Raw genomic sequence first — 15,548 nt, 5'->3', positions numbered from 1 at the left:
CCTTTTTCTAATCAGCGCATTAGAACAGATTTTTGTCAAAATTTTTACAAAATTGTATGATTAGGTAAAGATAGTATTAGGCAATGTTAGAGCTAAACAAATTTACTTTAAAACTCTCTAAACACTTATCAACATACAACCACTTACTGTTTTTGGAAGAAATTAAAATCAAAATGCAAATTTCAAAATTAAATCGCAAACTCTTCAGCGTATCCAAATAGGTTTTTGCCAAAAAAATTTCAAAATTGTAAGATTAGGGAAAAACAGTATTAGACAATATTATTGCTTATAAAATTAGCTACAAAATTCTCTAACAACTCACCAACATACCACTTACCGTTTCAGCAAAAAATAAAATCGAAACCCAAATGTCAAAGTTAAAACGCAAAGGTATCAGCGTATCCAAATAGATTTTTGTCAATTTTTTTTTTCAAAATTAAATAACTAGGCAAAGACAGTATTAGGCAATCTTAAAGCCTATAAAATTACCTACGAAATTTTCTATACACTTATAAACCTAGCACTTACCATTTCCGCAAAAATCAAAATCAAAACCAAAATTACCATAATAAATCCGCGCGAATGAATTTCTCTAATTAAATACCTTATTAATATTAACTAGTCTAAAATATTTATATCAATATACATATTAATAATAATTTATTTACATTTTACGTTATATAATTTCGTATATTTTATTGAGGGTGCATTAATAATAATAAGCTTAGTTTACTCTGAAAAAAATTGGAATAAATGATATTTTCATACCGGTAATTCCAATTTTTCCGACTAATTTTTTTATACAATTATTTTTATAGTATTAACTAGCGTAGGATCAGTTTGTTTTCAGTCTTTGTACAATAATATATATTTATATAATATTTTTTCTTTGCACTAAACTACTTTTAACAAATTCAAATTTTTTTAACACTTTGCGTTGCACTTTTGTTTAAAAAATTAAATTTATACACTTTAATAATATTAAATTTAATACTAAATATAGATAGTGCAATGTTGATATTAATTCATTAATATCAATAATTTATTAATAATTCAAATTATTAATAAATTAAATTTTAGTAAGTGCAGTACACCACAGATAATTGCATTCGGACAAAATATTTAAGTAAAAAAATGTATATTGCAATTGTAATATACAAATTTTTATTAAATTTTTGAACATATTTATTTTAATATTTTTAACATCTTATATTAGGAAAGCACGCTTCTTTAATATTATATTAATTTTTACAAAACATTTTTGGTTAACTGCAGGAAAATTGCACATTTTTTGCTAAAAATTTATCTAAAAAAATATATATTTTTTACTGAAAATTGTTTTGAAAAAAATTAAAAAAAAATAATTTTTGTTACAATTTGAAGCCAAATTGTAAAAAATTACCCATTAATCTTACTTATCATTAAATTACTTAATAATAATTTAATAAATTAGGAATAATTGTAATTTATAGTTACAAAACATTTTTTTAACCCGGAAAAATTGCACGTTTTTTGCAAAAAATTTAAGATAAATATATTTTTTACTAAAAATTGATTTGAAAAAAATTTGAAAAAATCATTTTTGTTACAACTTGAAGCCAAATTGTGAAAAATTATCCATTAATTTTATTTATCATTAATTTCCTTAATAAAAATTTTATAAAGTAAAAATATTTATTAATAGTTAAATTTGTTAAAAAATTTGAATGCCCTTAAAAATTTTATAAATTTAGACTAATTAAAAATTAAAAATTCAGAATAAAAATCAATATTAGTTAAATTTGTCCATAAATAGTCAATTTTATAAAAAATTAGAAATATTTAATTTATTTAGCCATATTTTCCACCAAGTGTTCAAATTAACTAAAAGTTAACCCTTGAATCATTTTTGAATTACCAAAAAAAAGGCAATTTTAAAATTTTACCATAAATTGGATAAATTGATATAAATCAATTTGACCAAAATAATAAATTTAAAGCCGAAAAAAATTTAAATCAGTATTTTTTTCCCCCCAAATGTCCAATTTTCCTCAAACCGAAAAATGTCACCTTCAACTATTTGTTTACAATTACATTATATTTATTTATTTATATATAAATAAGATATTTTGATATCATATATTATTTTAGCATATTTTTTTCGAATATTTTTCTTACAAAACAACTTTTTTTTTGATATCTAAAAAAAATTTTACCGCTTGAAGAAACCCAACACCAACAACCATAACAAGGACAACCACAAGAAATTGTTGACAATTGTCAGGTGGAGGCCTGAAAATTGAAATTTGGTCAAAATGAAATTATTTAGTTTATTGTAAACTAGAAAATTGTTATTGAAAAACATTTAGAAACCATGCAGGAAAATTTGGAAACAAAAGAAATATTATTGGAGTCTCCATGCAAGAAATGGGAACAGAGAGGACATTATGATAAATCCAGAATTCACACATAAAATTGGTATATTTATAAAATAAATATACCAAAAATTACGAGTACCTACTGTGGAAAACTATCTACAATGCCAAATCAAAATCTTATAGAAAAAAATAGAAAATTTGCCAAAAAAACATTATTTACAGCCCAAAGAATTGCAGTTAAGAAATAGACACTATGTTAAGAACCCAAATACAAAATTATAAAAACAACTAAATATTTTGAAAATAAATAAATTTAGATATTAGACAAATTAAAAAAGGACAACATTGAAATAGGATTAAATGTTGCAAATTTACATCACAAGTTAAACATCAGACAATTTGCTCATTCTTATTATCATTTATAAGGAAAATGTATGTAAAGTTTGTATATCTTAGTCATATCTTGTTAGTTTTTTCGACGTCGATTCATATTTAAAGAAAAATAGTAATTCATTTGTCTAAACAAAATAAAATAAATAAAATCTAAACTAAAATATCATACGTTTCGACACTTAATGTGTGTCATCTTTAAGAAAATATAATGAATACTTATGAACAGAACTTGATGAAAAAATATATACAGTGAGAAAAATATTGTAATCTTAGAAGAATTCTAGAGCCTTTTCTTATTTATTTAAATTTCTCTTGTTTTAATAAACAGGGTCATAAGTCAACGTTAAAAGAAAGATAAAGATTTATAGAGTTATAAAAATTGCAGCAAAATTTGGCACAAAAATTTGTATTATAATATTTAAAAATTAAAAAAAAACTGTGCTAAGCTTGAAAATATTTAGAGAAATATTTAGTAGAGGCAACAGTAAATTTAGATAATAAATTGTAAAAAAAGAATTCAGAATAATTTACAAAATAAACAAATAAACAAATAATTTATAAAACATGCAATTTTATAAATTTCTTCCAAACTACTGATTCGATTTTGAATTTGTTTTTCTCACAATATGCATTTGGATCCACTTTGGGTCAAAAGATATAAATTAAAATTTCAGTCGAAAAACTGCATTGCCAGCAACAAATTAAAAAAAAAATGAAATTGAAATCTGATAATAAAAAACATTTAAATGAAGCATGATTTTGCAAAGCGTCTCTGAAACGTATTCGTCTCATGATAAAATTCTGTCGAAATTAAAGCAATAATTATAATTTTTTACATGATCAGTGATCAGAGTTTGGTTTTAATTTTTATTTCAGGCGAATTTTAAGTTCTGTCCTGATTCACCAAAAAGAACATAAATTTAATAGAAAAAAATATTATTAAAAATAATAAAAAAGTACAAGTCACGATGTTTGTCCCAAATAGACTCCTAAACTACTGAACTGATTTTAAATTTATTTTGCACAGGATATGAATTTAGATCCACTTTGGGTCAAAAGATATAAATCAAAACTTTTAGTCGAAAAATTGCATTGGCAGTAACAAATGTAAAAAATGACCTTGAAATCTGATAGTCCTAAAAAATCCAATATTTTTAATAAATAGTTTTTTTGTACATTTTATTTTTCATCCAAAAATTAATTAAAAATTATTAAAAATTTTTTTGCAAATATAAATCCGTAATTTGTCACAACTATAAAAAATTTATAAAAGTGACCATTAGTTAGTTTTACATAAGAAAGATCATAAAGTTAATTTTAATATTCATATGAAAAAACTGTACTCTCAGTGATATTATAAAATATTCTATAACCTAGTCTGATATTTCATTAAAAATATTTAAAATTAAAGACCAACTCTTCTTTCTTGGTACTAAACTTTGACCATTTTTCTTGGCTGTGCAATCAGGCGAATTTTACATACAAACAAACCTAGAACGAAAATTATCATATCTGTATTTTTATGTGCATCTATATTATACGGTTTTATATGTAAAATATGCCTGACCGTACAGCAAATAGACTGTATTTTAACAGTTTTTAATACCAAGAAAGAAACATAAGATGCGTTGCCATGACAACACTATGTTATCGTAACCGCAGAATTGACCCTTAATTTTAAATGTTTTTAATGAAATATCAGACAAAAGCATAGAATATTTTAGAAAGTGAGGGTGTAAAATTCATTAGAACACTGAGAGTGCAAGCTTTTTTATAAAAAATACTAAAACTAACTTTATGATCTCTATATAAAGGTCACTTTTATTATATTATTATAATTTGCCCCTTAGTCTTCATAAATATAAATTTGTATTAATTACCGTAATTATATAAGTACTAGCAAACCCGACGAACTCCGTTTCGCCACCAAATGGTTTCGTGAAAAAGATGAATAAATTTTTTGCTTGTTTTATATTTTAAAAAGAAAAATTTGATTTTATTATACAACAGTAACGAATTTATTTTGATTACAAAAATGAAGTGTTTTTTAGTTGAACTTCTCTAAGTAAATGAAAGTGAATCCGCAAATTATCCGTTTCATAGAAGTGATCTTTGGTAAACCACATTTTTTGTTTTTTGGTCTGACGTTAACACAAACAAAGCGGATGGTTTTCCAACTTGTGAACAGGCAACGTTTAACTGCCCATGTGAAAAACAATGATTTTCTAAATAATCTATTAGAAATTTATCCCGCAAACACTAAGCGATTGGCTTTGCGACTTGTTATTGCAAACGCAAGGCGAACTGGATATTGCAATCGTTTGAAGTCAAACGGAAGACCAGTCGGAATCATTGGTATGTCACCAAATTGCCAGCAATTTTTGATTGAATGGTGAAATTCAGAGCGTGTACATCATTATTCTTTGCGGCAAGAATTGCTCGTTGACTTAACCAAGCATAATTCTGATAATTCTCACTAATGTCATTACACGAATTTTTAATTACAGTGCGTGAAGTTTCAGCAGCTTGCATTAAGGCACGATGCCATGCACAACTAATTTTCTTAGCTATAAACCTTGCTGAGCCCGAAAACTTTTCAACGAATGCAAAATTGTCGAAATCGGTTCGTGCGTTCTTGAGTTATTTCGTCAGGAAGGAAAACCCGACTTTTTTTTATATATATAGAAGATTACCAAAATACTAGATGAAATTCAACGACTTATATATGTGATCATTATTTTTTTTAATGTAATTTTATAAAAACAAGTTAGTACCTTCAGTATTCTAGTAAATCCTACACCTTGACGTTTTTATATCTTGTATCTTTTTATACCATAATTTACGCAAAAAATTAAATTTGTAAGTTTTTTTTCTTACCATTCATTTATATAAGTTTTTTCTAAGTCTGTGCCCTCAGTGCTCTACTAAATCCCCGCACTTCTACCCCAGTAATAATTCAAATTCAAAAATCAACGTTTTCTTTAAGTCTTTGTACAAACATTGTATTCCGTCGATAAAAGTCAAATTTGTTATTTCTGCTTCGCTAATATATTTTCGCAAACTCCTTCATTCTTCCATCGAATAATAATATAAGGAGAAACGTGCATTCGCATACATTTTAGGGATTAAAAAACACACGAGGGGGGAGTGGTGTGGTGGATCGGATCGGATAGAAAATGAATTTTAAAATAATAATAAATTTGAATTAAAATATAAAAATAAAGTGGTTTGTGAGTTTTTACCTTGTGCAGCGCTGGTGTGCTGATTGGGCCAATCGTCGTCGCCGCTTGCGGCTCCTTTATTGCTACTTTGGCCATTAGTTTGAGAACCACTGCCTTTTCGTTCCGATCTGTCGATTTCGTTCAGATTCGACTGGTATTTTGAACCTGGAACAAAATAAAAAAAAATGAGAAAATCACGGGGGCACAAGGATCCAATTTGACCTTAAACATATAACACATATCAAACAAACAACTATCTGACTATGTTCAGTAAAACTCCCAGCTAATTCATCATAGGTCATTATTAACTTCCCGTAGGGCAAGTTATAGTAATCGCAAAAAATCAAAAATGAAAATTTTTATATATCTTTACGTTTAAGAGGTTTCTGAACATTTTGGCATACCTTAGAAAAAATGGATGTATGTGTGTGCGTGTGTGTGTGTGTATGTCTGTGTATGTATGAGCGGATACAAATTTTCGTCGACGATTTCGGGAACACAGATCAACCGATTTGAACAATTCAAAAAACATTCGATTCGTATTGATAAGGAGACGTGCTGATTAGTTTTTGGCAAAGGCAGGTCTAGCCGTTCCGAAGATACGAGGCAAAAAGTGCCGAAAACGGTAACTCAGTTTTTAGAGAACGGAGCGTCCGATTTGAATAATACAAAAAACATTTTACTTGTATTGATGAATAATCGATAGAATTTTCATGAAGGTAGGTCTAGCGGTTTCGGAGATATAGAGGAAAAAAGTAAAAAAATGAGCCATTTGGCGGTCAAAAATGATCATTAGACATATGCACATCAAATTATCAGAAATTTTATAGAGATTTTAACAATAAGTATAAATTTTGTTAACATTCCTATGGGTTCCGTACCAATGCTCATGCATAAGACAGCGACGCGGCGCTTACGCGCTTTATATTTTGTCCCTATGCAGTTAAAGCAGTACGATTGCTTTGAAAAGAAAGTTCAGATCTTCCACAAAAAAAATTTTTTAAAATAATTTTTTTTTTTAAAAAAAAGTTATTGTTTGTCCAATTTATAGTTTCTCAAAAATCTTATTTTTTTAAAGTAAATTTTTTTCAAAAATGTTAATCGTTTTTAAAAAAATAATAATTTTTGGTACGGGAAGTTCCAGCAATTTGCCTCAAGGCACGATGCCTTAATTGCCTTAAGACAGAAATCCACTTACAGCTAGTTACCCCATAGGCTGGATAAACTAATACATCCAGGGGGCAAACAAATCTAGTGTCTTATTTTTAATTTTAAAGAAATTTTACGAAATAAAAACTACAATTTTCAACCAATGCAAAATATTAATTTTATAGGTACATATTTTTACACTGTATACAACCTTGATCTGGTATTCCGTCAGAAATATTCATCATCAAAGTTGGAGCAAATATTTATTCAATTTATCTTATGTAAAATTGTTTTTTTAACTTATATTACTTTTTATATGTTATTTTTTATTTTTACACCCACGGGTAAGATTTTATAAAAGTCATATAAAAAACTGTTGAATATAACTTAAAATTAACAATACATCTTATAAAACAATTAAAAAACGTATACATGAAAACTATGTCAAGGTCTCGTAAACTAAACAACAGCGCTCACGACCAAAAAAAACAAGCAACGGAAGAAAGAATCAAGGTGATGGCTGGTCAAACATCTTTTGCCCTCTACTTTCAAATATTGTAGGTGAAAAATTCTTAACTTTATTGGTTTTTGAGACATCGGAGGTGGACTTTTTTTACCAGGGTCTACCCTAATTATATTTCAGAAAATTTATATTTTTGCTAGAAAATTCTATTTGCTAATTTTATGTTTTCTCGACGTTTCAAGTCATTCTGAATCGAATGGGCCCGACACAGATCAAGTGTCAAAAACGTATAAATAAAAAATAGGCAATATTAATTTATCATTTTCTCGTCGATTAATCGTTTTAAAATAATATTGCATTTTTATTTCATCTGCAAGAGACAAAAAATAAAAGAAATCGTAGAAGTATTCTGTTTCTTGTGCATAGAAAAATGAAAAGATTTTTTTAATTAAAATTATGGTAATAAATATGGTGACAGAGACACAGGGCGATGTGGATGATATATATATATATATATATATATATATATATATATATACTAGCTGCACCAAATGTGGTGCATAAGTGAAAGGGGTAGCTCATAAAATGTATATGAATAGTTTACCCACTGCAATGCATGGGACATATAAATAGTCTTCGCAAGTGCAAACCGAATCTGAAACTGATTCTATTCAAATTGAATTGGCACATTTAAAAGTTGCAAGATTTTTATATATTATTACCGCGTTTTTCATTAATTTATTAACTTCCCGTAAGGTAGTTATAGTAATGGGCCAAAAATCGAAAATAAAAATTTGTGCACTTATCGATGTTTTGAAGGTTTCTGAACATTTTGGCATACCACAGAAAAATTGAATGTTTGTGTATGTGTTTGTGTATGTATGTATGGATACAAATTTCCAGTCACGTTTTCGGGCGCACGGATCAACCGATTTGAATGGTTTAAAAACATTCGATTCCTATTGATGGGGAGATGTGCTGATTAGTTTGTGTCAAAGGCAGGTCCAGCGGAAATACGAAGCAAAAAGTGCAGAAAATACAAATCGAGTTTTTGAGAGATCGGAGTATCGGATTTGAATGATCTAAAACATTCAGTTCGTAATGATTGGGAGAAGAGGAGCAAAAAGTGCAGAAAATGGCAGTTTTTGAGTGAACTAAGCGTCCGATTTGAATGATCTAAAAAACTTTCTGCTTGTATTGACAAAACAATTGCTTTTGAGGATAAATGGAAAATTATTACATCTTTTTTTATTTTCCATAAAATATTTTTGTAATTTTGGATTGAAAATTCAAAAATTTCCCAGGCTAAGCACAGTCTAAGCGCCACTCTGGTACAAATGTTTACCCAAGTGCGTTTAGACTGTTTATTTACTGAAGCACTTTTCCAATTTTGTGAAAAATGCGAAAATGTCGCCGAGCTAAGCACAGTATAAGTGAAAATGTCGCACAGAATTATTTGCAAATGCATTTAGACTGTGACTATACGGAGGCACTTTTTCAATATAACAAACAAAATGGCAAAAATAATGAAAGTTACAGTATTTATAATAATAAATTTGAAAACGTTTAAAATTTCTCGAATATTTCATTACGGTACGGAAAGTTCCAGCAATTTGCCTTAAGGCACGATGCCATACACCGCTAGTTTCTTATTGATTAAGTCGATTAATTACACATATCTAGGAAGTTCGTGTAACTTGCCAGAAGGCTAAATGCCAATACCAACTAGTTTAGTATCGACCTTAAACCTTAGTTACGCTTGCAAATTCATAGATGACGCGTGAGTGTACCCTTCTCAAAGCGCTCCTTGTAAAATATTACTCAAAATGGATTTAGAAACTTCAAATTGATAACCAAGGTAATTTAGAAATTTAAACAACATTCTTTTTTGCACATTTTTTGGAAAGGACCGGCGGTTATATGATATATGTATATATATATATACATATATACAGTGTGGTCCACAATAAACATTATTATATATAAAATAAACTAGTGGGGCGCATGGCATCGTGCCTTAAGGCAAATTGCTGGAACTTCCCGTACCAAAAATTATTTTCTTTTTAAAAACGATTAAAATTTAAAAAAAAAAAATAGTCTGAAAAAATTAGATTTTTGAGAAACTATAAATTTTTGACAAAAACTCACTTTTTTTTTGAAAAAAAGACTTTTTGAAGAAAAATTTATTTTGAAATATTTTGGAAATTCTGAACTTTTTAACTTCCCGTAGGGAAATTTATAGTAATCGCAAAAAAATTGAAAATGAAAATTTTTATATATCTTTGCGTTTCAGAGGTTTCTGAATATTTTGGCATACCTTAGAAAAAATGGATGTATGTGTGTGTGTGCGTGTATGTGTGTGTGCGCGTGTATGTGTGCGAATACAAATTTTCGTCGACGATTTCGGGAACACGGATCAACCGATTTGAATAATTAAAAAACATTCGATTCGTATTGATAAGGAGGCATGCTGATTAGTTTTTGGCAGAGGCAGGTCTAGCCGTTTCGAAGATACGGGGCAAAAAGTGCCGAAAACGGTAACTCAGTTTTTTTATTTTATAGAGATTTTAACAATAAGTATAAATTTTGTTAACATTCCTATGGGTTCCGTACCAATGCTTATGCGTTAGACAGCGACGCGGCGCTTACGAGCTTTATATTTTATCCCTATGCAGTTAAAGCAGTACGATTGCTTTGAAAAAAAAGTGAATATGTCAAAATAAAAAAAAAATTTAAAAAAAAATTTTTTTCAAAAAAAAGTAATTTTTTGTCCAATTTATAGTTTCTCAAAAATCTTATTTTTTTTAAGTAAATTTTTTGAAAACAATAATTTTTGGTACGGGAAGTACCAGCAATTTGCCTTAGGGCACGATGCCTTAATTGCCTTAAGACAGAATTCCACTTACAGCTAGTTTAATTGTTTTAAATTGTAACCCTGAAATATTTATTTGTAGCACTGAAGATGTTCTCTGAATAAAAACATTTTCTTTCAATAAAACTGTTTTTATTTACTAGATGAATGACCAAGAAACAATTTTATCATATTATTTCACCATGTGAAGTAAAACCTTTCGCTTTATATATATTATATATTAATATATATGTATATATATATATCTTCTATATATATAAAAATAAGTCGGGTTTTCCTTCCTGACGAAATAACTCCAGAACGCACGAACCGATTTTGACAATTTTGCATTTGTTGGAAAGATCTCGGGCTCCGCAAGGTTTATAGTTAAGAAAATTAGTTGTGCATGGCATCGTACCTTAATGCTGCTGGAATTTCACGCACCGTAATAAAAAATTCGAGTAATGACATTAGTGAGAATTATCAGAATTATGCTTGGTTAAGTCAACGAGCAATTCTTGCCGCAAACAATAATGATGTACACGCACTGAATTTCACCATTCAATCAAAAAATGCTGGCGATTTGGTGACATACCAATGATTCCGACTGGTCTTCGGTTTGACTTCAAACGATTGCAATTTCCAGTTCGCCTTGCGTTCGCAATAACAAGTCGCAAGGCAAATCGCTTAGTGTTTGCGGGTTAAATTTCAAACAGATTATTTAGAAAATCATTGTTTTTCACATGGGCAGTTATACGTTGCCTGTTCACGAGTTGGAAAACCATCCGCTTTGTTTGTGTTAACGTCAGACTAAAAAACATTATATGTGGTTTACCAAAGAGCACTCCAATAAAACGGATAATTTGCGGATTCACTTTCATTTATTTAGAGAAGTTCAACTAAAAAACACTTCATTTTTGTAATCGAAATAAATTTATTACTGTTGTATAATAAAATTAAATGTTTCCTTTTCAAATATAAAACAAACAAAAAATTTCTTCATCTTTCTCACGAAACCATCTGGTGGCGAAACAAAGTTCGTCGGGTTTGCTAGTATATATATATATATATATATATATATATATATATATATATATATATTATATTATGATAAGTTTATAGTGGACCGGCAGTATCCCATCACCAAACCCAAAACCGCCGGTCCTTCAAAAAATATTTAGTTTATTCACATAATTCATTTGCTTTGCAGCGGCGACAAAGTTTTACTATTAAATTGCCACTCGAGATATTTTTTGCATGAAGCGTTTGAAACAAATACACTTACGCGCCATCTATGAATGGGTAAACGTAACTCATGTCTAAATTTAGCATTAAAATTAAACTAGTGGTGTATGGCATTGTGCCTTAAGGCAAATTGCTGGAACTTCCCGTACCGTAACGAAATGTTCGAGGAATATTGAATGTTTTCAAATAGATAATTATAAATATTGTAATATTGTCTAATATTTATAAGAATTATATAAACTGAATTGCAGAGTAGAAATTATTTGTATAAAGTACATTAGAATTATAGTCAGAATTAAAAATAAAATTTGAATTATTTTCGATATACAAAAAATTAAAAAAAAAAAAAAAAATGAAACAAAATTTTTTTTCCAAAATCAATTATTTTGTTAAGACAAGCAGAAAGTTTTTTGAATCAATTGAATCGGACGCTTAGTTCTCTCAAAAACTGCCATTTTTTGTACATTTAGCTCTGTATCTCCGAAATGGCTGGGCCTGCCTTTGCGAAAAACTAATAACCCTTTCTCCCAATCATTATTAATTGAATATTTTTAGATCATTCAAGTCGGACGCTCCGTTCTCTCAAAAAACTCGATTTCTATTTCTGCACTCTTTGCTCCTTATCTCCGTAACTGCTGGACCTGCCTTTGCCAAACTAATCAGCACATCTCCTTATCAATAGGAATCGAATGTTTTTTAAACCATTCAAATCGTTGATCCGTGCGCCTAAAACGTGACTGAAATTTGTATCTACACATACATACCCACACACACACACATCCATTTTTTCTAAGGTATGCCAAAACGTTCAGAAACCTTCAAAACGTCGAGAAATGTAAAAATTTTCAATTCCGATTTTCGGCCCATTACAATAACTTACCCTACGGGAAGTTAATTAACTAGTGGTGCATGGCATCGTGCCTTATGGCAAATTGCTGGAACTTCCCGTAACGTAATGAAATATTCGAGAAATGTTAAACGTTTTCAAATATATTATTACAAATACTGTAACTTTCATTATTTTTGCTATCTTGTTATATCTGAGCAAATCAAATGTAAATCATAAATCAACTTATCTCCAGAACATTAACAATCGTCATTTCATTTTGAAATAAAATTCGAATTTCGAAAAAACTGTTGCCTAAAAAAAAACAAAATTGAAAAAGTGCTCCCGTCACAGTCTAAACGCATTTCCAAATAATTCTGTGCAACATTTTCACTTATACTGTGCTCAGCTTGGCGGCATTTTCACATTTTTCAATAGTTTTCACAAAATTGGAAAATTGCTCCAGTGCATAAACAGTCTAAACGCACTTGGGTAAACATTTGTACCAGAGTGGCGCTTAGACTGTGCTTAGCCTGGGTAATTTTTTTATTTTTTTGAATTTTGAATCCAAAATTACAAAAACATTTTCTGGAAAATAAAAAAAGATGTAATAATTTTTTATCCTCAAAAGCAATTGTTTTGTCAATACAAGAAGAAAGTTTTTTAGATCATTCAAATCGGACGTTTGGTTAACTCAAAAACTGACATTTTTTGCACATTTAGCTCTGTTAGGAATATTAAATGTTTTCGAAATAAATTATTATAAATACTGTAACTTATATATGTTTACAGAAGAGTAAATAAACAAAACTTAATCAATCGCAGTTAAAATGAAGGACCTTGTCTAATATTTAAAAGAATTTTAGAAACTATTTTTCAAAACAGATAGTGTTAAGTAAATAAAATATTATTATTATACAGGTGGTCTAACTTTAATAATATTAGAGTAATTTATTAATATTAAAATATATTAAATTTAAGCATCAAAATTTGGGCAGTTTTTAATATACCGCATTTTAAAATTTGGATAGACGTTTAAAAATAAATTAAATTGTGTAAAAATCCGATATAAAAAAAATTATGTACACATTTATCTTTACTGAAATTTATTTATTTATTATTATTATTATTAATTAAATTGTTATTCTTAAATATTTATTTATTTTGGCGTTAAAACATTTGAAATAATTAGCAGCCATTACGTCGTAATGAAAAAGAGTTAAAAGAAAACTTTATTTATAAAATTATACGTTTCGGCACTTGATGTGTGTCATTATTCAGCAAATAAACTAGGACAACAATAAAAAGTCAAAACACTAAAAATAGGTTTTAACTAACAATTTATACGAATAAAGTCTCAGAACATGACATTTGTATTTTGTTCGAGAATTGGCCTCGAAGTAAATTTAAAAATATGTCCAATGCAGATGATAATTCCTTATTTTAGATTTTGTCTAAAATTTTTTTCAAATAATCTTAGTTTTTGGTAAAATTAAAATAAATCATTAGGTAATTTATTTTTAATTATTCTGTTACAAATCTGATCTTACAACTTTCTTGGTAGTCTATTAATCTAGTTTTAAAGTGTTTTAGTACTCCAAAATGGTGACAGCAATTTTCGAAAAGGCTTTATTTAGAAATAAATAAATTCTGTTGAATGAAATATTATTAGAAAAATTAAAAGCAAATTGCTAGAACTTCCCGTACCGTAATGAAATGTTCGATGAATATTAAATTTGTTCAAATAGATTATTATATATACATTAACTTATATAGGTTTACAGAGGAGTAAATAAACAAAACTTAATCTATCGAATAAAGGACAATTCTGCAATATTTATATGAAATTATTTATTTAAAGTAGCTAGAATGAAAATTAAAATCGGAATTAATCTCGAATTAATATTTTTTTTTTGAAAATTGAAACAAAAGAATTAAATTTTGTTTCTCCAAAAGCAATCGTTTCGCCACCACAAACAGAAACTTGTTTGAATCATTCAAATAGTATGCTTACTTCTTTCAAAAAGTGCAATTTTTTACATATTTTTGCAAATATTATTTTTGTACATGTATATATTTAATTTTTACGGTCCAGTATCTTAAAATATCGACCCAAGGGTATAGAAATGTAAGTACGTACGTAGGTGTACCTTATAATATGTTTTTCATTAGGAAGATTAGTAAAGATCTAAAAAACAGATTAAAAGATTCATTTCGCCTTTTGAAGATAAATTATATATATATATATATATATATATATATATAAATATATATTCGACATTTGCCAAGAGAGACATCCAAAAGATTTACTTTAAAGAGATGAAGAATAATTTGGCTAATGGATTCGTTAACAGATCAAGCGGAATGGAAATTTATATATATATATAATATATATATATATATGTATATATATACATATATATATGTTATGTATAAAAATAAAGCGTGATGCTAGATTCGCTAAAACTCAAAAACGACTGAACCGATTTGGCCACTTTTAGTCTTGGATTTTTCGTGCTAATTTAAAAATTGTGGGAAAGATGAGAAATTATTTCAAATTCACGTAGAAACTTTACATTTTTAAATTAATTTTTTTATGTAGAAGCCTAATTTAAAATGAAATATTAGAGGGCAGCTTATACGTCAAATGAAATGCGTTGATAGATTATGTTCAACTAAATTTAATGCATATTAATAGGATGTCTTAGATAAATATTTAATCATAGCAGTAGTTTCACTGTAGTTGAAATGAAAGACTAGAAATGATTGCAGATATTGGACGTCATGAAAAATTAGAGAAAAATGTAGAAAATTGAAGAAAAAATCACACAAAATATGAAAAATAATAAGTATATAAATAAGGTAAAATAATATACTGTCTGAAGAAAACTGGGTTGGATTCATTACATAAAATGTGTCCAAGTTAGTATTCAAACTCTAAATAGAAAAAATTGCTCTAAATGATCTTAATAAAGAAGAAAAAATTCAGGATTTTAGTAGAACTTCATAGATATGGTTAAAGTTTGAGAACTAAAAAGTGTCA

At 27.9% G+C, this 15,548-nt stretch overlaps 1 protein-coding gene across 1 annotated transcript in view; it reads right to left on the bottom strand.

Moving 5' to 3' along the window:
- Window positions 1-3,622: 3,622 nt before the first annotated feature.
- Window positions 3,623-15,548, bottom strand: part of LOC113367903 (protein CEPU-1-like) — a gene marked incomplete in the record, with an annotated part of 199,406 nt that continues 187,480 nt past the window's right edge. The window contains 2 exon segments of the mRNA XM_026609477.1: window positions 3,623-3,645; window positions 5,993-6,136. Of these exon segments, the coding sequence (XP_026465262.1) occupies window positions 3,623-3,645; window positions 5,993-6,136 (167 nt within the window).

This window comes from Ctenocephalides felis, unplaced genomic scaffold, assembly GCF_003426905.1.
Source record: "Ctenocephalides felis isolate EL2017-DRISC unplaced genomic scaffold, ASM342690v1 CF-g0.4_SCAFFOLD_01170, whole genome shotgun sequence".
Taxonomy (NCBI): Eukaryota; Metazoa; Arthropoda; class Insecta; order Siphonaptera; family Pulicidae; genus Ctenocephalides; species Ctenocephalides felis.
This window is presented reverse-complemented; position numbering and strand designations above follow the sequence as displayed.